This window comes from Dromiciops gliroides, chromosome 1 (assembly GCF_019393635.1).
Source record: "Dromiciops gliroides isolate mDroGli1 chromosome 1, mDroGli1.pri, whole genome shotgun sequence".
Taxonomy (NCBI): domain Eukaryota; kingdom Metazoa; phylum Chordata; class Mammalia; order Microbiotheria; family Microbiotheriidae; genus Dromiciops; species Dromiciops gliroides.
Window position 1 is genome coordinate 339292966 of NC_057861.1, and position 27157 is coordinate 339320122.

At 39.0% G+C, this 27157-nt stretch overlaps 1 protein-coding gene across 1 annotated transcript in view; it reads right to left on the minus strand.

Moving 5' to 3' along the window:
• LPCAT1 (lysophosphatidylcholine acyltransferase 1) overlaps positions 1-11193 on the minus strand; it is a 173907-nt gene extending 162714 nt beyond the window's left edge. The window contains exon 1 of the mRNA XM_043977175.1: positions 10778-11193. Within this exon, the coding sequence (XP_043833110.1) occupies positions 10778-10945 (168 nt within the window). The 5' untranslated portion in view covers positions 10946-11193. The remainder of the gene's footprint in view (positions 1-10777) is intronic.
• Between the last annotated feature and the right edge of the window lie 15964 nt (positions 11194-27157).

The window sequence follows — 27157 nt, forward strand, 5'->3', positions numbered from 1 at the left end:
GACTTCACTATTTCTTCCAGCAAGGCCAGTCTCACACAATGAAACCTTGGTGTGATCTTTCAGTGTTCCTTCTCCTTCATTTCTAGCCAATCATTAGCAAGTCATCCACAACATCATTCAAGTCACCACCCCCTTACCTAATTTGAATGTCTTTTCAACCAAAATGTTCAAACGAGATACTATTCATAAAGCACATTCAACACAGTGCTGGGCATGCAGCAGGTGTTTAATACATGCTCATTCCTTTCCCACTGCCACCAGCCAAGAGTATTGAAATAGTCTCCTAACTAGCCTTCCTGCCTCTGCTCTTTCCCCACTAGAATCCACCCTTCATTTCACAGTCATATTAATCTTTCTTATTTCTCATCAAAAACCTTAAGTTGTTTCCTAATGTCTACATGATGAAGTTCAAGATCTCTTTGTATTTCTGGCATTCAGGTGCTGCTACAATCTGAGGTCAGTTTATCTTCCCAGTAATCTTATGCAGATGATTTTCTAGCATGTATCTCAAACTTTAGCAAAACTGAACTACTTTTTGTCCCTGTCTTCCCCCACACTGGCCTGTCGCTGTGCCATTGATCATCCTGCTTCCTAGACCTCAGATTTCCCCTTTAATTGGTTAAATTCCTGCTTATTCTTTAAAGCTAACCTAAATACCACATTCCCCCATGAAATTCCCTCCTTCTCTTCCACTTATAATCATCTTCTCCTTGGACCTCTTATAGAATTGGGTTTTAAACCTCTCTAATGGACTAGCATATTATTGTTAATGATAGTTATCTTGTTTGTGTTGACCCTATAAGTGATGGAAAGGATCTTGTCTTATGTAAACTTTGGGTCTTCCATAGCACCTAAGTCAGTGGCCAGCATACCCCTACTGATGTAGGAGGCAAAAAAAGGGGTTAACAGAAAAACCTAAGATCCAAGCTCTAATTTAGATCTGAGCTCTAAGAGGGATTCAGACCCCAGTTAACGGATAACTTAAGATTTGGGAAACAAGTCAGGGCCTAAGTTCTCTGTTACCCACATTAATCACCACTTATAACAAGAACATAAAGAGACAGATCAGAGAGACCTTAACAATAACAATGATACACTGACTAGGCATAAAAATTCTACTGATAAATGAAGATATTTTGAAACCGGACATGGGAATCAAAAAGTGACATGTGCCGAAAAGGCCAAATTTGTCCCCAGATTCACCTTATGACACATAAACCCAAAAAACACACCTCTATGGAAAAAGGTACCCACCTGGGGGGGGGGAGGGTTGGCTTGGAACTCCAAATTAAGATAAGCCCCCTCCTGTACCTCCCTAAGGTGGAGATTATTATAATGAGACTTATAATCTATTTATCCATACTATAAATATAACTATCTTTCCTTCCCCTATTCAAGAGATACCTTTCCACTTTTCTGGTTCTCTCCCTGTGGTCACTAACAGTATTGCAATAAAACTTGGGAAACTGAGTCACTGAGTCTTGTAATCTTTGGGACAAGTCACAGTCATTCTGCCATGCCACATCACCACCACCTAATATGTGAGTGTTGAATTTTGTTACAAAGGTTATCCTTTCAGGAATACAATCTGCAGGGAAAGTGAAAGCAAATAGACCAGAACAAAGCAAGTGATCAAGCAGTGACTTGTCAAGGTCAGAGGTCATCAACAAAGGCATTAAAGAGAGTATTAGGACACTGTCAAATATGAAGATGAGAAGTATGAATAACTCCCAGTCAGCTTCTCTAGGAACCTCTGGCCATTTCTCCACATGATCAACTACAGTCTTAAATTAAGACTTAATTAAGGGGGCAGCTAGGTGTTGAAGTGGCCCTGGATTCAGGAGGACCTGAGTTCAAATGCAGCCTCAGACACTTGACACTTACTAGCTGTGTGATCTTGGGCAAGTCACTTAACCCTCATTGCCCCACAAAAATGTTTTTTAAAAAGACTTAATTAAGCATTTTCTGAATTAATATTATGAATTAATAAATTAATTATCTGAATTAATATCTGAAAATTCCTAATTACTGTTGGTGAGCAGCTTCATGACAGGGCCTCCCATTAACCATTTGATGTTTTTTGTTTTGTTTTGTTTTTTAATTTTTTTTTCCAGGCAAAGAGGGTTAAGTGACTCGCCCAGGGTCACACAGCTAGTAATTGTCAAGTGTCTGAGGCCACATTTGAACTCAGGTCCTCCGGAATCCAGGGCTGGTGCTTTATCCACTGCCACCTAGCTGCCCCCTAGCCATTTGATCTTAATCTCAATACATACTTGAATTTTACTACCAGAACAATTTGAAAAGTGACAAATGTTAGCCAGAGTGGGAACCACCTGGGGATTGTAGAATGTATAGGGAAATGGTATGTAGAGAAGATGAAAAAAGGCTGCTGGTTTCCAAGGCTTTAGTTTGTCCACTACATGACATGGGAAATACCAGATCCATTCAGATCCTTTCTAGAGAATACTTCAACACCCCTCTGGAGAGTCTCAGCAGTCTGAATTTGGAGTTCTACTTGTAACAAGGTATTGATGTGTATTTTAGCAACATGCTGTCTTTCCCTACCTCATTTTTTTTTCTTTCCTTAAAAGACCAAAATTTCTCCTAACCCCTAAATTTTGAGATTGCATCCTAGTTGCAAAGCAAAATTTCCAAGGCCTGATCTAAGGGTACAAAACTGTCTTAATAATAACAACTAGCATTTGCATAGTGTTTTAAGATTTACCAATGACTTTACAATTATTTCATTTTATCCTCACAATAACTCTGGGAGGCAGGAGCTATTATTTCCTCCATTTTACAGATGAGCAAACTGCAGCTGAGGGAGGCTAAGTTACTTTTCTGTATAGAAGACAGAACCTGGATTTTGTAACGCACTCCACTTTGCATCTACAGCTCTCCTTGGTCTCAACTCCACAGAACAAGATGCCCTAAAATCAGGGGTGTCGCCCAACCCTTTCTCTAGCTTCTTCTTTTATGTTGTGTTACCTCATCGGACTATAAGCTCCTTGAGGGCAGGGACTCTCTTTTTCTTATTTGTATCCCTAGCACTTAGCACAGTGCCTGGCACATAGTAGGTGCTTAATAAATGTTTATTGAATTGCCCAGTGTCACACAAGAGATAGTAAGCATCTGAGATTGGATTTGAACTCAGGCCTTTTTATTCTGACTCTAAAATATCTATCTACTGCACTACCTAGCCTTACACAAACCAATTACTGTGTTGTAATAATTCAGCATTCTCCAAGGGATTCATTCCAAAAATAGAAAAGAGACAGTTGCAAGCAGTATTAATAAAAGAAATACTATGGATTTATGATATAATTGGCAATTTTCCCATATTATAGTGAATTAAAATATGGCCTAAAATGGACTCTTTCCACTGTTCATGTTATCTCCTTCTGAGGTCTCTTTTCTAAGAGGCACGTAAGATGGTGACATCAACTACTATGTCAGACAGAACAAATAGGATAACTTGAAAAGAAAGACAAGAAATTCCATTGTTTCAAGGAAAGCAGAATAATGAAAAGACTGACCTGGAAATCCCTACTCCTCCATACCTGATATGGCATCTGTATAATCCTAACTGTAGCCCTAATTTGCTTTGAGAACTAAGACAAGACAACTTCTCTAGAATTTAATTTCTTCATCATTATAGTGAAATGATGGAATTTTCTTGACCTCTAAATTTCCCTTCAGTTTCAAGCCACAAATTCTAAGAGATATGGTTTGAGACAGTGAGATTAGGATTGGATTGAGAGAAAGGGAAGAATTGGTTAATAGTCACAAAATGATTGGGTACCTCATGAGTTATTTATAAAAGTTGAGAACTCAGAACTAAGACAATGAGATCATTTACAATGGAAAGCCGAAAAATCAGGAGACAATAATTACTTGGAAATTAAATTCAGAGAGGATTTTAAAATCACTTTATATGCATAGTTGAAGAGGTTTAGTAAATCAAAAGCACAGGAAGGTTTATGAATGCTAAAGTACACAGATTGGTCTTCAACTTTTCTGATGAAAAAGTCATTAGAGGGGGCAGCTAGGTGGCCCGGTGGATACAGCACCAGTCCTGGATTCAGGAGGACCTGAGTTCAAATCCTGCCTCAGACACTTGACACTTACTAGCTGTGTGACCCTGGGCAAGTTACTTAACCCACATTGCCCAGCCCCCCCCATCCCCCAAAAAGTCATTAGAGATGCTCCATGGCATTTTATTAGGAATTAACACTATTCAAATTTATGATTTAGGCAAATGTTGGTAGAGTTGTAACATAGGATTCAAGAGGTTTATAATAGCTATTATTTCAAACAAGAAAAGTCTGTGACTAAGTTAAAACAGTGTGAAAGAACAACAAAGGACCATCTTTACAGATATTCATTTTCAACATCACGAGTCTTAATCAGAATTTAGAAGGAAAAAATTCATTACTCACTTAGGGAATATAGATTTTAAAATATCTGTTCCTTAAATACGCCTAAGGTGGAAGAGACAGTGGAAAGATGAATATCAAAGTAAGGGGGGAAAGTAAACCATATAAAGTTTAAAGTAAAAAAAAATTTATTTAAATTCCCCTGGTGTGCCATATATCAGTTAAATGACCTTAGCCAAGTCATTTCCTGTCTCCGAGCCTTAGTTTCCTCACCTTTAAATTGAAATGGTCCCAAATTGAAAGCCTGAGACACACTATTAAAGGTAAACTTACAGCTCTGAAAGGCTCTGCCAAAACAGAAATATATTTCTTTAGAGCTTAAATATCTGGTTTCATCCATTTAACATTGAAGTATATGAAATATTAACTTCCTTCCTATGAGGTTGCTTAAAAAAAACAACAAACTAGAACTATTTAGAAAGGATTACAGAATCTCCTTCCTTTAATTAAAAAATAACACTCTAAAGGAGATGAACTAGCTAACCCTTACCTAATTCACTCTGCTTTTTTCTGTGATTTGTCCCCTCCTTTTCTCTATCTTCCTTCTAATTTTTTGCTCATTTCCATCTTTTCTTATTCTAATTAGAAAAGATTCCAAATTTGTCATGAGGGTTTTTTTTGGAGAGGGGCGGGGCATTCTTTTTCTTGGAGAGCAGTGATCTATAAAGTGTAGGAAATTAGTATTATTTCTATCACCTTCTTTACCTTTCCAAAAAAAAAGTTTCCTTATTTACAAGCATGTATGCTGAACAGAGGTAGTTCATTTTGTGCATACCACAAAAGGATAAAGGTGGAACTACCTTTAAGGGAATTTAGTAATGCAGTGGATAGAGTGCAGGGCCTGTTCTCGAGAAAATTCATCTTCCTGAGTTCAAATCCAGCCTCATATATTTACTAGCTGTGTGACCCTGGGAAGTCACTTAACAGTTTGCCTCAATTTTCTCATCTGTATAATGAGCTGCAGAAGGAAATGGCAAATTATTCCAGTATCGTTGCCATGAAGACCCCAAATAGGGTCACAAAGAAGCAGAGAACTGAAAAATGGCTGAGGAAGAACACCTTTAGTCCAGGCATGATGAAATTAAGCATACCTTCATAAATAAGTTGAATATGTGTACACATATGAGCACACACATCCTTCATCTTGGGATGAAAGAATATTATGCTAGTAAAATAAAGATAACTAGTACCTAATCATTCTTCCACAAATAAGGGCTTGAGACTCTATCAAAATTTCTTTTTGAAAACTAATTTTTATTTATACAAGTTATTCTTAATAGTTTAAATATTGTTATCCTAAATTCAATCTAATTCAAATGACACACATTTAAAAAACACAATATAAAGAACTGGAATTTATAAAACTAATAAATAAGGGAATGATTTACTTTTTGTAAGGACAGGTTTGCTTTTGCAGCTCCCTTTGTGAATTAATAATAATTCACATTATAAAAATTTTCCTTAAACATACTTTTCAGGGCAGCTAGGTGGCACAGTGGATAGAGCACCGGCCCTGGAGTCAGGAGGACCTGAGTTCAAATCTGGCCTCAGATACTTAACACTTACAAGTTGTGTGACCCTGGGCAAGTCACTTAACCCCAATTGCCTCACTAAAACCAAACCAAACCAAACCATACTTTTCAGTAACATTTATTACATAAAGTGAAGTGATTGCAGTAATTTTGCTTCAAATTTCAGTTAAAATATAAGAATCCATACACCTCTATTAAAAGTATGTACCAGAGATAGTTCCAAAGGACTCATGATGGAGGCTCTCCGAATCCAGAAAAAAAAAAGAACCGTTAACATGACTAATGCAGAAATATGCTTAATGTTATTGTACATATATAACCTATATCAGATTACTTGCTGTCTTGGGGAGGGGGGGAGGGAGGGAGAAAAATTTGAAACCAGAAATCTTATAAAAACAAATGTTGAAAACTATCTCTACATGTAACTGGAAAATAATAAAATACTTTTATAATTTTTTAAAAAGTATGTACCAGGCTTTAATTCCAAGTTATATGATTGAAGGCTAATGCATACTTAAAAACAAAACAAAAAACATCCTAATGTCATATACAAGTATATGATAATGTCTAACTAAACAGAAATCCTAAAATGGTAACTAAAAGACCAAAGATGCTGAATTAATTGTTCTCTACAGAAAATCAATTACTATAATTTAAACCCTAGAGGGTAGTTATGCAACCTATTCCAACCTCACTGCATTTAAAATATTGTACCATAAGAGATATGACAATAACTGCAATATCTCCTTTAGTTTGTAGGGCAGAGTACAGTAGTCTTTATCCGATATCATCATCAATAATCCTCTTCTATGGATTAGAGTAAACTATATCTGTGGGAGGAGGGGAGCCAAGAAACTGGTGGTGTCAGCAAACTCTCCTAGAGGTAAAATATTTTATCTCCAGCAAGAGATGAGTGTTATCTCTTTAGGTACTCAGCTTTCAAAGCACTATAGGCAGAATATTTTCACTTCTAGGAAAATACACTTTAATCTTACAGTTAAATGTTTTCTAAGTAGCAAGGAACAAGAGAATGAAGATTCCTCATCAGAAAATCTGGAGTAAAATAAGATTTAGTCAATTTAAATAAAGTTGTTTTTAATGACAAAACCACTTAAAACCTTAGAATGCTACAAAATTACACAAAAATACCCACTATATAAAATTAAGAAAATAGCATTTTATTGTGAAATTTTAGCTGAAATCACCAGAACTCACTTTTATTTCTAAATTCACATTCTTTCTTTGGTTACAAAAAAAGACCTATTTTTTTATGTCAAAAATACTTTTTCCAATATTTTATTTCAAATGTTACAAATGATTTTGATAGCTCTTTTGAACTATCTTTGGTGTTTTGTTTCTAGTCTAAAGAAAAGCTCCAGCTCCATGCTAAATCTGTATTTAAAGAACAGATGGGCAAGTCTGAAGAAGGAAATAGCCCCAGTACACTAACACCCACAGCCAGATCAATGGTCCTATTTACTAGTGCACCCACAGATAGAGATTTCAAGTATTTGGGCGCTCAAAAGTTCCTCATTTGCATATGACAGACCCAGGTAATGTTAGTCTTGTTGAACTGCTCCCGGAAATGTATATTTTTCTTCCTTCTTTCTTTCCTTTCTTAAATAATTACAAGGTTTATCTCACTAAGTAGGGTAGGAGTGTGTGTGTGTGTGTGTGTGTGTATTCGAATAATAAAGGTAATGCAAAAACAAAAAAAAATCAATATAATTTTGTAAAAGAAGATTAAGTTCTAGGGGGCAGCTAGGCAGCACAGTAGATAAAGCACTGGCCCTAGATTCAGGAGGACCTGAGTTCAAAACCGGCTTCAGACATTTGACACTTACTAGCTGTGTGACCCTGGGCAAGTCACTTAACCCTCATTGCCCAGGCAAAATAAATAAATAAATAAATGATTGAAAGAAGATTAAGTTCTGAAAGAATGATAAAGGAAATCCTTGTTTTTTAACCACAGGTATGAACTTTGTAGGACTAGGAAGTGGACTTCCAATTTCATTGGCACTGGTAACTTGCAGACAAGGAAACTCCGGGTCAGCAGCACCTGCTTTCTCAGTCATTTAGGTTTTTGAGAGCTTCTTAGAGAACTTGAGAAGTTAAATGACTCACCAAAGGTCACACAGCCAAATATGTTGTCGAGGGACTTCAACCCAGGTCTTCCTAGCTTTGAAACCAGACTCCTTCACTACTTCCTGCCATTCTGCTTCACAACTCTTTGCAGTTCCCAGTTACATAAGACTTTTCAAATTTACAAAGAAATTTCCTCACCACAATCTTGGAAGGTATTTTGCTAATGAGGAAACTTCAGGAGAAGTGACTTTGCAGAGGCTTAACAATGCTATAATGAATGAGACTTAGTACTGGAACCCAATTTTTCTCATTTTAAGTCAGTATTCCTCCCAATGCAGAAAGCTGCTCTAGGAAAAGAAAATGGGTTTTTGTTGTTGTTATTGTTTTGCTACAGTAATATAGAAGACATAAACCATGGAAACACTACTATGACATTAATTATCTGAAGCTTTAGCTAACGTTTAAGAAGTAACTATTTTGTTGTAACACTATACATTGGTTTGGCTCTAGCTAGAAGTGAGCCCTCTCCTACAGGAATCTCCCATTAGTGACCTCTCCCCTACACTTAATCTTATTCTAATTTATATTATGGCTGACTGACACCAAGTAATATATCTTTTTAGGAAAAGACAACTACTGTCCCAAAACCAGGACTATCTCCCAACTTTCCAACTGAATAACCAACCTGTCTGGACTTCAGTCACACTCTCGGTCAAATGGGAATAATTATGATTCTCTCAATATTTACAACAGGAGGAATTAGTGATCTGAATTTTTTACTGGTTTTGGTTCTGCTCCCACAATTTTAGGACAGTGAAAATTTATTAATTTCCCTGCATTTTCCCCAAACCAATGCATACACTCAAGAGAGTGTATGTATGTGTGGTGGAGGGAGAGAGGGGCAGAAATACTCTTCAGGTTTCCCTTCTCTTCAACCTCACTCTCAGTGGTACTTGATAGCCCACAGAACGAATAGTATTCATGGAGCCGTCTGATCTTCCCAGAAGAAAAATGCTGCACAGATTTCCACTCTTATGCAAACCTAATCAACTTTTTAAAAAAATTCCCATATGCTTGTAAAATTTCAATTACAGAACTTCATTGAATTTCTTAACTTTGCTGTCTAAAATATAATGGCATTCAATTTTAAAAGTCCTTTTAAACAAAAATCAACAACTCGAAATAGCCTTTGAAAAAGCCAGTCATTTTGTACTAGTCTTCTTCCTCCAAATCAAGTTCTTAGAGTTGAAAATGTCTTTCCCACAAAGCTGAGTTCTGTTGGTGCCTTGTAAAGTTCTTTCATCTTTAAAACTATACGTTTTGTCCAATCAGAAGGAAGGCCTTTTTTTCTGAGCCACCTCAAAGAAACACAAATACAAAACTCGTAATCTGATACTACCACGACGCCAAATTTGAAGTCAATGTATTCTACCCCTTAATTTTTTTTAAATGGGAAAAAAGCATGAACGCTAAACATGACCTGAATGTTAACAAAGGTCTGAATCTGCTAAATGAAATAAATTATTAAATAGTTAACATTTTGGGAGGGGATATAGTGGAAGAAATTTCAGTTTTGTAAAAAGCAAAAGATATCAATAAAAATTATAAAAATAAAAAGGTAACTTCTTTGTATTATTTCTTAAAGGTACATATATTTATTTTCCTTACTGAAAAGTGAAATGAATCACTGCATCCAAAAAAATACACTTAAAATTTTCAATACTGCACGTATTTAAAAAACTAAATGACATAAAATTGATTCTGACTTCATTCAAAACTATTAGGTTACTCATATTAGAAAGTGAACACACTATAACATCATTTTCTAAGCAGAGGGTGAAAAAGTCTAAATTACATGTACCTATTTTCAGAAAATACCAAATATAACTTCACATTACAGTAAAGGATTGCGCTCTAATTGCTTTTTTTAATGTCCTCAATCAATATTCAAACTATCTAAAAATTCTGTCTTCCTAACACAACATACCTAAAACATCCCAAGCATTTGTCCTTAGAAGAAAAGGGCTCTACTAAAAAACCTGTTCCACAGCACCCTCATTACTTTTGCAGTAAAAATCTTAATGACAAGCTATTTCCTTTTTTTTCTACAAATGCGATGATCATAGACGATTACATATGAAAACAGATATGTATCTAAGCTAGGGTTGGAAGCAAGGGACTGGAAATCAGTAAAGACACTTCTCAGTAAGTACAGAGGGCGTTTACCCTACGGTGGGAGGAAGCAAGCAAGAAAGTCAGCCACATGGGGGGATATTTTGAAATGATGCCTAAAGACATCCTTAAGAAAAGGGGGCCCCGGAGGTATGCAGGTTTCTACTATGTACATTTCCCTTTCACGACCAGAAGAGGGGATATATACCCCGGAGGCAAATATGACTCCAGAGATAGGGGGACGGGGAGGGGGCGAAGAACGGATCCTTTCCAGAGGCCACAGAGTTAACACCTTCCAACCACTATCCCTCAGAGATGAGAAGTGTAAAGAGAGGTTGGGGTAGGGGGGGAAGAGCTTCCGCTACCATGGAGAAGGGAAAGAAGCCAACAGCACCTCCTCAATGGAGCAGGGATGAAAGGAGGGAGAGAGGGCGGGAGAAAAGGCATGGGAGGGAGGGAGATGCCGAAGGCAGCAGTGATGGGCTTGAGGGAAACCCTTACCAGGCGAAGATGGAAAGGGAGAGGTCAGGGTGGCCACGACTGGGTACCTACCTGGACTTTCTGCAAAGGGGTGAAGCGCAGGTCGTGCACGAAGGGGTTCTTCCCAGGGGGAGCCAGCCCCTGATTCTCACCGCCCCCCGCCCCCGCCGCCGCCCCAGGGGAGGAGGAGGAAGAGGAAAGGGTGGAAGAAGGGGACCGGCATCTCTGGACCAACCTCATCGCAGCCCGTCCCCCCTCCGCAACAGCAGCGGCCGCCGCCCCCGGGGGTCCCCCGGTTCCCGCCGGGCGGTGGGAGGGGGGAGGAAGACACAGAGGGGAGAAGACCCAAAGGCGGCTCCCGCTGGGGCGAGAAGGGGAAGGGAACAGAGCGGCTGCAAGGAAGGGAAGCAGGGAGGGGACACCGGGGAGGCGGAAGAGGAGGAAGAGGAAGAGGAGGAGGATGCCCCAGGCGGCAGTGGCGGTGGCGGCGGCGGCGGTAGTGGCTGTGGCGGCGGCGGCTGCTTCTCCCGCAGAGCGCCGAGCAGCAAGCAGCAGCTCCTGCCTCCTCCTCCCGAGCCCGAGTTGAGCCGAGCCCCGCGCACGCGCCGTGAGGGGGAAGTGGCTGCGTGACGTGTAAGGGAGGGAGATGGGAGGAAAGGGGGCGAGTGCATGTGTGTGTGTGTGTGTGTGTGTGTGTGTGTGTGTGTGTGTGTGTGTGTGTGTGTGTGTGTGTGCGCGCGCGCGCGCGCGTGTGTGTGTGCGCTCGCGAGCAACGTGTGCGTCTGTGTCTGTGTTGGGGGGAGGGTTGCGACGGGGTGAGGAGGATGTCTCTCTCTGATCGTTGTTTCCCACACCTCACTAGGCACAGCTGCAGCTGCTGCCAGCTCCTGCCAGCTCCTATAGACAGACACTCGGCTCACCTCCTGGGTTTGGAGGTGAGGGGCTGGGGAGGGGACCCTCCCATTCCCGCTCTGGGCCACGCGTTTCTGCAAAACTTAAGCGTGAAGATCTGATTTCTGTTGTTTTTACTGTGGGATAGGGCGGGGTAGGGGAAGTGTAGAACTTGAAAGATCTGCCTCACCCCCATGGTAGGGGCATGTGAGTGCTGTGATCGAATTATCTTTGGATTGTCTTTTTAGTCCGAATGGGTGGGGGATGGGGTGGGGAGTTGGGGGGCAGGCATTCCAGAGCTAGGATGTAGTGTGGCTTCCTGGCTGCGTGTGGTGCTGGGCTTGGGAGCGGGAGCAGGGAGATAGATGGAGGGACTGACAAAGAGGCTGCGGTCTCACAGCTGCTCCCTAGCAAAGGGAGTTGAGGTCTTTAATCCTAAATGGAATGTGGAATGAGAGGAGGCCAGTACTCGTCATTCTTTCTAAAGTCAAGCAGTCACTATTTGGCTGTCCCTAAACCATAGATGGCGAAAAGTTAAATGGAGCACACGTGTGTAAACCACAACTGACTAATTCAATATAGTTCACGGAATAGTTCGTGGATGCCTATGTGAAATAAGACAAAATCCTGCCCTGGAATAAGCTTATTTTTTTTTCTTTATGTATTTTTCATGGAATGGAAGGGACCAAACTGAGTTATCATCATCAGATATATATAAAGTCCATCTCCTTTGCTGTGAAATCCTATGCATGCCACCTAAACCGTATAATATATCAGACAGAGCTATACCCATAACCTTACGTCCCCTTCTCAAGTGCATTTCTTTCTGGAAAGAGCACTATGCTTCTGGAATCAAAGGATCTGGGTTCAAACTCTACCTCTGACAAAATCTATGTTATCTTAAGTAAGTCATTTGACTCCCACAGTGCTCAACTGCTTCATATGTAAAATGAGGGGTTTGGCCTTAATGGCCCCTGGGATCCCTAAACCAGCTCTATGTCTTTTTTTTCTATGATTCTAATGACTCATTTCTTTTCTTTCTTTCTTTTTTTTTTTCCAGGGCAATGAGGGTTAAGTGACTTGCCCAGGGTCACACAGCTAGTAAGTGTCAAGTGTCTGAGTCTAGACTTGAATTCAGGTCCCTCTGAATCCAGGGCTGGTGCTTTATCCACTGCGCCACCTAGCTGCCCCGACTCATTTCTTTTGTAAGGGTGAGACCAAAGCCTCATTTTTTCAGACTTTTCCAGTGATGTATGTATATGTGTACATACATATACACACATATTTGTATAAATGCATGCCCACATGGATGTACATAATGTATTGTATATGTGTGTGTATATAATCCCTAAAGTCTTTGTGAAGTGTTAAACTTTAATGACAACACTGCACAGACTTTTGGAAAACCCTCTATATATAAAAGGGGAAAAGATAATCACTTTGCTTAGTTTTGTCTCTGTGACTCTGTTAAGGACACTGCTACAACTTCTCTACATGAAAAAGAAGGGGTTTGGGAATCAAGTAAGTGGGGGAGCCTAGACCCAAGAACTTTTTGGCAGTTGCTAGATGATTAAAAATGAAGTTGAGTACTATTAAAATTGGAAGCCATAAAGAATGCTCACTACAGCTAGCATGAATTCTCTGACAGAGATGCAGACCCAAGCCCCTGGACCAGGAATTTTTGTCCAGAAAAGAGATTAAACTTGAAAATAAAAGCTAGCTGGGAGGACTCTCCTCAGTGTCTGAGATCTTGGTAACTGTGGAAAACACTCTCCTACTGAAGATGGAGGTCTTCTAGCCTGTAGTGTGCTAAAGTAGATCAGGTTTGAGGTTGGAATAAAATGAGATTCTTCCCTCTAATGGAAGGTAAAAGGAAGTTTATTTCACTGTAACAGGACAGACATTCAAACCACAGAAAGGGTGTTTAGCCCAGGATATGACATTGATTCAATCGATTCCCCTGCCTTTGTGTTACCCATGGTAGGCTGCTGGTCAAGTCTCAAAGACCGTGTTGGAACTCATGTTTTTTGTTTTTGTTAGGTTCTTTTTTTTTTTGTACCCATATAATTAGGACCCTGAGCCAGTCAACTCTGAGAGTATCAGTGCCTTTTGAGGGAAAGAATTATTCCAGACCACACTGTTGGAGATTCTGCTAGACATTTCTCCTACCACATAATCAGGACTCTGAAAAAGGAATACATTTACTCCTTAAAGAAAAAAAGTCAGGATGGTTTCTCCCCCCCCCCCCACTTTTGATTGTACTACAGATGAGGTAAAGGCTGTTGCTTTCCTAAAAGAGTTGGGAAAAAGTTTTGGGATTATTACCTGAAGGAGCATGACAGTCTACTCTTCTCATGAACAGGAGAGAGCACTAAAACTAAGCACATCAGCTGAAACCAGAATTTGGCAGCAGAGAGAAGCTCCATAGCCAGATATCCAATGGGGCCATGCCTGGCAGCATTTGGCAAAGACTACGAATCTAGTGGAGTTGCATGATGAAATCAACAAAAGACATTAACAGCCCTACAGCAACAGAGATATGAGTCACCCTACCATATGTATGCCCTTCCACACATACTCCATATATGTGTCTCTTCATACATGTCCCTTATGTGGGTCCATTTTTCCCACTGATGGTGTATTTATTCTAAGTATATGGATGAAATCGGTAGGGGCGGGGAAGAGGGGGAGAGGGTTACTTTTTCTACAATATTCTTTCCTTAAATGCCTGTGATTTGAATTAATTGTGTCCTTTGACTGTCTGTTAAAGGTAAACACAACAATGAGGTTTCATAAATTGGCTTTGGAGTGGACACAGATGCATAGATTACCTTGAACCTGGAGTAGTCTTACTTAGGGGATCCATCCTGTAAGTTGAGGGGTACCCCTGTGTACAACACTTTTATCATTTTATTCTTTTCCCCTCCCCCAAACTTTTCCTTCACTTGTTTCCAGGCTTATCACCTACTTCAACCTTTTACTAAAGTGGAGAAAAAGTCAGTAGAGAATGCCTGAAAGTAGAATAGTTATGTCTATCCCCATTCTTACTTGAAGACTTGTTACAATAACACTTGCAAGCTATGTAACATAATTTGGCGCTTGGTTAAATAACTATTTCAGATTGTTGCTACAAAGGAAATAGTCGGGGGTTTTCCTTCTGGATTGATCATTCCACCCAAACCCTTCATTGGAACCCTGAGGCCTGCTAAATAAAACCTAGATTCCTTAGTGTTCTACCTTCTCCACAATCTGGTGCCACCCTATCTTTCTTGATTTATTTTAAATATTACACACATGTGTATACACACACACACACACACATGCACACACTCACACTCTCAATAAGTCCAAGCTGAACTGTGGAATCTCTCTCCCAATGCTGCCAAAGTCTCATTCTTTGTCACTATTCCCTAGGTAGAGTGGATAGAGCTTGGAGGCAGGAAGACTTCAATTCAAATCCTGCCTCAAACATTTACTAACTCTTTGACATTGAGTAATCACTTAACATTTCGTCCTCTATAAAATGGGAATAATAATAATATCAACTAACTAACTCAATGGGTTGTTTCGAAGATTAAAAGAGAAACCATATGTAGAATAACTTGCAAGTCTCAAAGCACCATAAATGCTGGTTATTATCATTATGTCTAGAAGGCCTTGTTCCCAATTCCTCCTATTGAAATGCTAGCCATCCTTCAAAATCCATATCAAGCACTATCTCTTCCATGATGCCTGACATCCCCCCCCCCCGCCCCCAGTCAAAATGATCTTTTTTTAAGGTTGGCCCTGAAAGAGAACTCTTTACAACTTTCAAAGTCCCACATTTTATTTCATATTATTTGTATGATGTGTTTGTGCATCTTATCTTCCATATGCATTGTAAACTCCATGAAGCAAGTACTGTATTGATTTAGCCAAGACTAGGATAGGACTTTGCAAATACTGGAGCCCTGATAAATCTGTATTGAGTTGAATGTTTATTATTCAGGGGCAGCTAGGTGGTACAGTGGATAAAGCACTGGCCCTGGATTCAGGAGTACATGAGTTCAAATCTGGCCTCAGACACTTAACACTTACTAGCTGTGTGACCCTGGGCAAGTCACTTAACCCCCATTTCCCAGCCAAAAAAAAAAGAAAAGAAAAAGAAAGAAAGAAAAGAATGTTTATTATTCTAGTCTCCTTAATTAATCTTTTAAAAGAAAATATTTGGTCATAATGATTTTGTAACCCCCACAGTGCCTAGAACATTGATGGGGTTGTAATTGCTCATTGAATATGTGTGTTGGTTAACTAACCAGAATGTAGGAATTACCAAGGGTAGAGAAGTCCCTGGGTTTTCTTGTAAACCTTTACAAGAAGGAGATGACAGAGTTGAGGTATTTTCATTTCTTTTTTCCTAAATGCTTTATGTCTATTGGTCAGGAAATTATTCTAGTTGGTGAAAGGACTTTTTAAAAAAGGATCTCAGATATGCAGCACAGATAAGGCAGTAGGGCAAAGACACTACTTAATAACTTCATACAGATTTATTGAGATTTCACAACAGTAGGAGAGGGACAGAATATTTTTTTTTTATACCAATAGCTGAATTTTTATCTGATGCTCTGGAAAATGGTGCAGTACTACTTAGAATGAACTTCTGAGGAAGGAATGCAGAGGGACTGAGGAACTAACCAGCCACAAATATGGGAAATATTTCCTTTTGTGTCAATTACTTCTATCCTGTATCCTTGGGAAATGAAAGAGAAACTGTCCCATCCTTGGTCAAACCTCATGACAATCATGCAAAGAATATTGGGTCCATGTTAAATTTTTATCCTCACTTTAAGCCCAAGTCATGACAGAGAAATAGTCAAGCTTCTTAGCAGTAGCATTCTTCAAATCCCCAAACTTCCTGAAAAAAAAAATGATGTGGCAACTATCGTCAGAACAGAAGTCCTTTCTTGAAAGGCAGGTTCAGAAAGTAACTTACCTTAGAAGAAGATTCCTGATATAGAAGAGAACAATTGATATTTTTCATATGTACCAAAAGGAGAGAGAGTCCAACAGAATAGACAGACCCTTGGATTTGGGATTGGAAGAGTTGGTTTGAATTCCAGCTCTGTCAGTTCCTTTTGCCTCTTCAAGACTCAGTTTCCAAAAACAAAAAACCTATAGGGGGCAGCTAGGTGGCACAGTGGATAAAGCACTGGACTTGGATTCAGGAGGACCTGAGTTGAAATCCAGCCTCAGACACTTGACATTTACTAGCTGTGTGACCCTGGGCAAGTCACTTAACCCTCATTGCCCTGCCAAAAAACCAAAACAAAACAAAGACTTAGTTTCCTCATCTGTATAATAAAGAAAATTATACTTATACTTCCTATCCAGGAGACCTGACCCTTACAGACACTGGTGACCCTGTGGGCATATTTTTAACAGACTCTTTAATAATTCAGCAGCTACATTCATGATCACTATCCTTACCATTTCCTCAAGTTGCTTCAGTCTTATGTTTTCAACATATACATGATACAAAAAAAGACTACTACCTACTCCCCAGGAATATGATACTTGGTGTAATGCTTACCCTATCCCAAGTGTGCCTTTTACTCAGATTGGCTGATGTACAGAATGACCATAAAAGCACAGCCTCCTTTGAGAGACTTTATAGACAAAGTCCCTAATGCTTACCTTTCTATTGAAATGCTTTCTACTTCTTTGTTTAGAAATGCTATTGTAGGGGGCAGCTAGGTGGTGTAGTGGATAAAGCACTGGCCTTGGATTCAGGAGGACCTGAGTTCAAATCCAGCCTCGACACCTGACACTTACTAGCTGTGTGACCTTGGGTAAGTCACTTAACCCTCATTGCCCTGCCCCCAAAAAAAAGAAAGAAAGAAAGAAAGAAATGCTATTATAAAGATAAGGCCTGATGGGTTCAGGACTGTACCCTTTACTACATCATGAACTATTGAAAATGTATAAAAATGTGTATATTCAATTAGCTCACCCATCACCACTCCCAGGAAGGTGGATTCCTAAGTTGGATCAGAGCCAGAGGAGAATCCCTGAAGAACTCTAGACTGAGAGCTGCAATGAGGCCCAGAGCTTTAACAATTTTGGCCCTCACAGTCAGCCACTTAATCATTCTCCTTTCCAAAGCAGCCACCGTGCTACAACATATCTCAATGTGTTAGGGAATCTGGTGACAAGAGATGAAGTCCTGTTGAGTACCTTTGCCAATAAATGACCTCAATCACCTGAGTGGTGAGTGTAGATTCTTTCCTTGACTCACAACAAAAATATTGAGTAAAAGTCCTATTGGACCAGAGTAATTGATACTGTTAACAGAATGCTGGCCCTGCCAGATGGGCATATTCTATCTCACAAAGCTTTGATAATCAAATGAGATAGTATGTATATATAATGCATGAATGTGAATGTATTTACACAACACATGTAAAGCACTATAACCACAGAATGTAATATAAATATAAGTAATCCTCATTAAATTTGTTCTTGTCTTTAAAAATGTGGTAATAAAAGAAGTAAGGGTTTTCTTTTGCTTCCAGAGTATCCCTTACAGTTTCAGACAATTCAAGTCAGGTTAATTTTTTTTCCATTCTGAGTCTAGCATTGAAATTCATTCCTCTCTAGTCTGACCATCAACTTTCTGCTGACTTACTGGGTATTTTCCTGCCAATTACTTTAATCTCCTTTTCATTTTGTTGGCCTTCATATTTAAATCTGCTAAGGAAGTTATTTGGAAAGTTAATCATGTTTCTGCAATGCTCAAAAAACTTTTCAATATCTTAATATCCTGTTGCTACAAGTCTGGAATTCACTAGGATCAATTTCTCACTGCTAGAGTATCCTGGTAACATAGAGTTGTGGTTCCTTAGGAATTAATTCTAATTATAGAAAACAGGTGCAGCACTTTAGGCTGGAATAGGTAGGGCACAAGGTGGGCAAGTGGGCCTGGTATTTTAAGAAATTAGATGTCAAGTACTGTGGAAAATTCTTCACTGGAGTTGTTGGAGATGAAGCCAGATGACCATTCTTGGGATGTTGTAATGAAGATTAATGCATCAGACAGGAGTTTGAACTAGTTGAATGCTCAGGTTTTTTCCAGCTCCAAGATTCTGAAATTCTATAAGCAATTAAACTGGGCCTAAGTATACAGTCCTGGTGAAGAATCAGACAAATTCCTTTGATAAATCTAGTGCATGGGAAAAGAATTGATTTTACTGGTTGCCTGTCCCAAATAGGAATTAAAGTTTGGGGAGGGTTTTTGAAGACAAAAGGGATGATAATTTGTTAAATCAACTGTTACAAGAATAAAGGATAATGTGGGAAAATTAAAATTCCAAGAGAAAAAAGGAGCATAAGTATACATGTAATTGAAGCTAATAGAGCAAGTAGATAAGGAAAAAAATGAATGAAGGTATGGTGAAAGCTGAGTTGGTAAGGGTTTTTGAAGATAAAGACAGACAATTTGTACCTGATGTGGAATCCATAAAGTAAGCAGCCAGTAAAAGTGATTAAGGAAGACATTTTCAAGGCATATGGGATCAGGCAGTAAAGCATTTTGCTTAAAAATAAATAAATAAAATAAATAAGTAATTGTTTTTCTCTTTAAAAATTAGAAGAAAGTATATGAAAAGGTGCAAACATGAAAAACAATTTTAAAGACAAGTAAACTTTCAGGATAACAATAGAGCTCTTACTGAGTTTTGTGGGAAAGATGTTTCCAACTGGAAGAGAAAATTACTTAGAGGAAGAAAAAAACTACAAATTGATTGTTTTGAAGATTGACTCAAATATATTTTTCTTTTTTTTTCTTTTCTTTTTTCTTTGTTTTTTTGTGAGGCAATTGGGGTTAAGTGACTTGCCCAGGATCACACAGCTAGTAAGTGTTAAGTGTTAAGTTGAACTCAGGTACTCCTGACTCCAGGGCCGGTGCTCTATCCATTGTGCTACCTAGCTGCCCAAAGGCTTCCTTTTTAGTCATTGATATCGTATTACTTGCCTTCTCAATGGGTGAGTGAGGGGTAGGAGAGAAGGCAAGAATTTGGAACTCAAAATTTAAAAAAATGAATGTTAAAAAGAAATAAAGAATATAGATGGCAAGCTACCCACACTTTAGGAGGCAGTTTCTTGAGCTCCTGTGGCAAATAAGTAAATAAGTACATAGAAAGATGGATGGATGGATGGATGGATGGATGGATGGATGGATGGATGGATGGATGGATGGATGGGTGGGTGGGTGGGTGGATGGGTGGATGGGTGGGTGGATGGGTGGATGGGTGGATGGATGGATGGATGGGTGGACAGATGAGAGATATTGGGATATATCAATAAACTAATTAATAGATAAAGTTCAAAGGAATGAATAAAGAATATCACCTACTTATCAAATCTGATGAGTCTTTGAATTTAGATGGGCATAGATTTACAGGTCTTTACCTAACCTGTCCTTGAAGGCTTTCCAGCGTGGCAGGAACTTCTAGGTCTTACACTCCACCAGTACAGGGATAGAACCCTGGGTAGCCTCAATGCTATGAGAAGCCATCAGAGAAGAAGAAATGTATAATAATGTTAAAATCATGAATTAAAGCAGAAAATTTCTGACAACTTTACAAGAAATTTAAACTGTATCCTTGTTCAAAATGTAAAGTACCAAAAATTAATTTCAATTTCAAGATTGGTTTTGAGCTTTTTAGGGACAAGAACTTTTTTTTAAATAGATTTTTCTAAAGAATGAAAATATCTTGACAATGTATTCTAGTAGGAGCCTGATTTTTCTCAGAGCTGGGAAACCATTTTTTTAAAAGAGAGAACTATTATGAAGGCGAATAATTAGCATATAATAATAATCATGGCTAGAATTTATATAGCATTTTAATATTTGCAAAGGGCTTTATACACTTTAAAAAAATACACCTCTTTATATGCATTTCATTTGATCTTCACCACATTCCTGTGAAATCAGGGCTCCTTTTAACTTCATTTTACAGATAAAGAAATTGAATCTTTGAGAGATTAAATGGGTTATATACCATTAGTAAGGACAGCTGGGTGGTACAGTGGTAATGCTCAGCCTGGAGTCAGGAAGATGAGTCTTCCTGAGTTCAAAACCAGTCTCAGAAACTTACTACCTGGGTAAGTCACTCAATCCTGTTTGTCTCAGTTTCCTTATCTATAAAATGAGCTGGAGAAGGAAATGGCAAGCTACTCCATTATCTTTGCCAGTTATTGTTGTTGTTGTTCAGATTCCATTTGGGCTCATGAAGAGTCAGACATGACTGAAATGACTGAACAACAACATGACACTAGTAAGAGACTGAAGCAAGATTTGAGCTCATGTTATGCCATGCTACTTCTAAAAGAGGGAGAATTCAACTTCTTCAAAGAAGTTTTCTTGCCTTTTCTTGAACAAGATTTCTTTTTTTAATTTTTTTTAAAGTGGGGCAATGAGGGTTAAGTGACTTGCCCAGGGTCACACAGCTAGTAAGTGTCAAGTGTCTGAGGTCATATTTGAACTCAGGTCCTCCTGAATCCAGGGCCGTGTGGGGACCAATTTTTAATTGAGGAGTGTTAGCTAAGCGGCTTGTCGCAATATTGGAGCAAGGAAGGAGACCGGCAGCCTCCCTCAAAACAGAATAGGATTTATTTTAACAAGAACGAACTTAAAAAAAACAACACACAAACAGGATCAGTAGGATCAAGAAAGGAAATAAAATGGGGAAAGGGAAATTATACAACCTGAAGAAATACCACCACCCAGGAATCAGCTGAGAATACACAGCAGAGCTCCTGTTGCCTTCCAGCGAATTCTCCTCCCCCAATCCCAGAAACCCCCCAGCCCCCAGCCAATTGGATGGCTGCTCTGACAGTCACATGACTGCCCTCACTAGGCTTCCAATCATTATAATTTTGCCAGGCCCATGTAGGCGTCAATGAGTGGTGATGATGTGAGGTGCCAGCGCCATGGCAATGGCTACAACCAGTGGGTGGAGCACTGTGCAGTTTGCGGAGCCCCAGGACAGTGAGCGCTGAGGCATAAAAACCTCAAGTAACAATTAATTATTTACAGCCGGTGCTTTATCCACTGCACCACCTAGCTGCCCCGAACAAGATTTCTTTAATCATCTTTGAATCCAATCAATATGCCATCTTTTCTCAAAGCCAAAAGTAAAAATATTGGTTCTATTTTTTAAAAGACTGATTTCCCCTATCTCACCCAGACTGAAAAGTGCAGGGGCTATTCACAAGCCCTATTCCACGGCTAATTGGCAGAGGAGCTTTAACCTGCCCTATTTCTAACCTGGGTTGGTTTGCCTTTCTTTAGGCAAAGCACTGGTCTTCATGCACTTGGGTGGCTTACCAAATATTGATGCAAAACTTAGTGCAGACTTCAATCTACAAAGCCTAGTTCTATAGCTCAGAATTCCCAGTTGAAAGTGATCTCCTTTAATTTGGATGTTTTTGTTTTGTTTTGTTTTGTTTTTTAATTATTTTTTTTTCTGAAAGTGATCTCCTAAGCCCAGCCTTCCCAGTGACTGAATGTGCCATCATGCCCAACAAAAAAATTACATTTCTAAGTGACTGTTTCTTTTCTGACTCCTACAACTGTAACTTAAAGTTGTTTATAGTATGCACTGAAGCCTTCATAAGCTCTGTTTCCATTAAAGAAAACCTACTATTAGAGAATAAAATAGCCTCATGTATGAATCATCAATATTTAAAATGTACTCACTCTGGAAGGAATGATGTTCTTGTTGCTTGGATTTCCTTGTTGGGCTACAAGTTTCAGGAAAAAGGAAGTAGTAGCAATGTAGTAGAAAGATACTTGCCTGGTCACAGGAAAGTTTAGATTCCAATGCTATGCTGATTGGCTATATGATGTTGGGTAAATCATATTATTTGGGGGTCTAAGTGCGCTTACCAGTATAGCACCCCATCAACATTCACTCTTACCAATTTCCACTCCCATTACAGACTAGGTCCCCAAAGGACAGCTTACTACTCTTCCTTCCCCTCAAGGTTCTAGGGATAACCTTGAGGGACTGAAAGGATGATCCTCACCTGGCATGTTCTCCCTCAATTTTTTGTGTTGGGTTTTTTTTTTTTGGTTTTTGTTGTTTTTTGCAGGGCAATGGGGGTTAAGTGACTTGTCCAAGGTCACATAGCTAGTAAGTGTCAAATGTCTGAGGTCATATTTGAACTCAGGTCCTCCTGAATCCAGGGCCAGTGCTTTATCCACTGTGCCAACTAGCTGTCCCTGTTCTTCCTCAATTTTACTTGAGTTGATAGCTTCCCATTATCAATTAACCTGTTTGTAACAAGTAGCTTTTATAAAGGGATATTTACTGAGAAGGCATAACAAAGATTAAAATATAAAAACATTCCTTGAGGGGCGGCTAGGTGGTGCAGTGGATAAAGCACCGGCCCTGGATTCAGGAGGACCTGAGTTCAAATGCGACCTCAGACACTTGACACTTAGTAGCTGTGTGACCCTGGGCAAGTCACTTAACCCCTATTGCCCTGCAAAAACAAAACAAAACAAACAAAAAAAAACCACACCATTCCTTGAAACCTGGAGGTATGCTCTCACCTCTTTACACACTTTTGGTCCTTGGAGAAAATAGACTAAAAAAAAAAACCCCAAAAGAGAGTGGGGGGGTGTTGGAGGGGCGATACTTCTTGGTTCTGGAAGTCCTTTCTACTTTCATCTGAGAGTCTCAAGTTCACTTCTCTGTATGGGCTAACCCAGGCATAAGTACTTTCTTGCTCAGTTGGGATGATTTCTTGCTAGGGTGGGTCAATTAGACTTCTTCTCAGGTTTTCTCTGTACTCTCCTGACCATACTCCCTATTATTTTTACTGGCTCTAGGATTCTGTCAGTGGGACATCAGATGGCTTTGGTGTACCTCCTGACCTTGCTGGTGTCATGGTAGGTCTCCTTAATGGATCTCCCAGTCTTATGTGCATGCTTAGCTCAGGGTAATCATTAACATAAGATCAGGAAATAAGAAACAGAGGCATAGAGATGCCATCACTTTTTAGACACTTGGAGGAGACAAGGAAACTGAAGCTGCTGCCCCTCCCTTCTCTCAGAGGTTTACAATGGTTTTTCCTCTTCTAAAGTTATCAAGTAAGAGAGCAAAAAAAAAATTGTCTGCCTGAAACTTTTATATCTACACTTAGTTCTAGCTTAACAGCCAGTTAAAAGGCTTTTTCTTACCACATACTGCTAAACCAACAGTAATAGTTAGAGGATACTTCATGTACTCTGAAGTAGGAGGGTGCGGAAGGAAGGAAAGGTTCCTTCATTATGCATATCTAAAAACAGGCTAACCAAATCTTCTGGATTAGAACCAGACAGGACCTATAATGTACCTACTTTGAGGATCTGACCTTCATTAGACAGTCCACCCATTATGATTTGATACGACACAATAAACATTTTAAAGCACCTACTATGTGCCAGGCATTGTGCTAAATGCTGGTGATGCAAATAAGAAAAAGAAAGATATTCCCTTTCTTCAAAGAGGATACAACTTCCAAAGAGAGAAAGACAACACACAAAAGGAAGCTGAAAAGGTGGGGGGTGGGGTGTAGGGAGTGCGAGAGGCACTTAGCCTGGGGCATGATGAAAATTATGTAGACAACCAAAGCAGAGAAGCTGTTGGCAAATGAACAGATAACTGGCATTTTGAGCCCTCTATAGATAAGGAGTTTTTTTGTTTTACTCTCTGGCTTTATAACCAGAAAGGCAGAAACAACTGAAGATACTTCAACTGAGATCATACCCTAGCTGTCCTCCATGCCTGGAAGCCTACTGGCTTCCCTGACTTTTTTTTGTTTAGGTTCTCAACTAAAATCCTATGCCTTTCTTAACCCCTCTTAATTGCAGTTCCTTCTCTTTCTTACTTCCAGTTTATCTTGTATATAGCTTGTTTGTACATATTTATTTACATGTTGCCTTTTCCATTAGATTGTAAATTTCTATCCTTAACTTTGACCTTCAAAAAAAATTTATAGCACTTAGCACATAGTAGGTGCTTAATAAATGTTTGTTGACTGACTGATGAGGTATGAGTAGCAAAGTGGAAGTAATCTCCAAGATGACACCTCTATTCCCTTTCCTAGGGATAAAATTATTTGAGAATAGTTTACCCCATGTAGGGCACAATAAAGTGGATGATTACATCAATAAAATAAGAATATATCTGAATTCTCTGATTCTAAGATTCTAAGTAAATGTGAATGAAATGGGAGAGATCAACAAAGCAGCTAATTAGCATAAGCTCAAAAGTAAGATATGTCTGAGTTAAGCCCAAGATAAAACTCATGGACAATTAAAAGTTAATTGTAGGGGGCACCTAGGTGACACAGTGGATAAAGCACCAGCCATTAATTCAGGAGTACCTGAGTTCAAATGTGACCTCAGACACTTGACATTTACTAGCTATGTGACCCTGGGCAAGTCACTTGACCCTCATTGTCCCACAAAAAAATAAAAATAAAGAAAAAAGTTAATTGTAATCAATGTTATTTTTCCTATTGCTTAGTGCTTTAGGAAACTCTAAGGACAAATGTTATAGACAAATTTTCAATCAGCATTGGTGCAACAATTACTTTATATCAAAAATTCTTCACGTATAAAATTATAGGTAAAGACTGATTCAAAAAATGATACCATAAAATAACTAATATAAAATTACTCATATTTTCAGTTTCAAAATTATATTCTTTGGTTCTTTTAGGAACATGACATTTTTTTCTTATAGCTTTCTAACTCAAAAATTATACCTTAATGCTAACTTAAATTATACCTTAAGGCTGACTTAAAATCTTTTTCACCTGGATGAATTACCTTGAGACTTCTGACTCCACTTCTCCACTATTCCCCAGGAAGATCATTATTGGGGTAACCTTAACATCCTGTAAGATCTCATCAGCCTTGGCCTTCTATACCTCATTCTCCTCTGCCTTTAGAATTGGACAGTAGGCCCATAAATTGCAAACTTCCTTTTAAGAAGAGATCTCATTGTTACCTGGCTGTACTATTTTGGGACTTCTCTGACTGACTTCTTTATCCATGATGCTTCAGTGTTTGGTACTCCCTTAGTTAACCACTCCCCAGCTTTTCAGTTTCTGTTTCTGTTTTTTCTTCCCCCATTAGATTGAAATCTATTTAAGGGAGGGGGGCTGTCTTTCTTTTTTAGTATTTTTTCAAAGTATTTTATTATTTTCCAGTTACATATAAGGATAGTTTTCAACATTTGTTTTCTTTTCTTTTTTTTCCTGATAAAAATATTTTATTTTTTCCAGTTACATGTAAAGATAGTTCTCAACATTTGTTTATACAAGCTTTCCAATTTCAGATTTTTCTCCCTCCCTCCCCTCCCTCCCCCCTCCCCTATCAACATTTGTTTTCACAGGATTTTTAGTTCCAAATTTTTCTCCCACCCTCACTTCCCTCCCTCCTCCCCAAGACAGAAAGCAGTCTGATATATGTTGTATATGTACAATGACATTAAACATATTTCTATATTAGTCATCTTGTGAAAGAAGAATCAGAGCACAAGAGAAAAACCTCAAAAAAGAAGGGGAAAAAACAGTTCAAAAGTAGAAACAATATGGTTCAATCTGCGTTCATAATTCACAGTTCTTTTTTCTGGATGTTGAGAATATTTTCTATTGTGATTTCTTTGAAACTGTTTTGGATCATTGCACTGCTGAGAAGAGTCAAGTCTATCAGCATTGTTCATCACACAATGTTCTCCTGGTTGTGCTCACTTCCCTGAGCATCAGTCCACTCAGGTTTTTCTGAAATCTGCCTGCTCATCATTTCTTATAGCACAATAGTATTCCATTACATTAATATACTACAACTTGTTCAACCATTCCCCAATTGATGGGCATTCCCTCAATTTCCAATTCTTTGCCACCAAAAAGAGAGCAGCTAGAAATATTTTTGTACATGTGGGTCCTTTTCCCTTTTCTATGGTCTCTTTGGGATACAGGCCTAGCAGTGGTACCACTGGGTCAAAGGGTATGAACAGTCCCATATCCCTTTGGGCATAGTTCCAAATTGCTCTCTAGAATGGTTGGATCAGTTCACAGCTCCATGAATAATGCATTAATGTTGCAATTTTTCCACAGCTTCTCCAATATTTATTATTTTCCTTTTTTGTCATTTTAGCCAATCTGATAGGTGTCAGGTGGTACCTCAGAGTTGTTTTAATTTGCATTTCTTTAATCAATAGTGATTTAGAGCATTTTTTCATATGGCAAAAGATAGCTTTGACTTATTCATGAAAAAACTGCCTGTTCCTATCCTTTGACCATTTCTCAATCGGGGAATGACTTGGATTCTTATAAATTTGATTTAGTTCCTGATATATTTTAGAAATGGGGCCTTTATCAGAAATGCTGGCTGCAAAAATTGTTTCCCAGTTTTCTGCCTCCCTTCTAATTTTGGATGCATTGCCCTGATCTTATTGGGAATGCCTCTAACTTATCCCTGTTACATATAATGTTTGCTGATGGTTTGGGGTAGATACTGCTTAT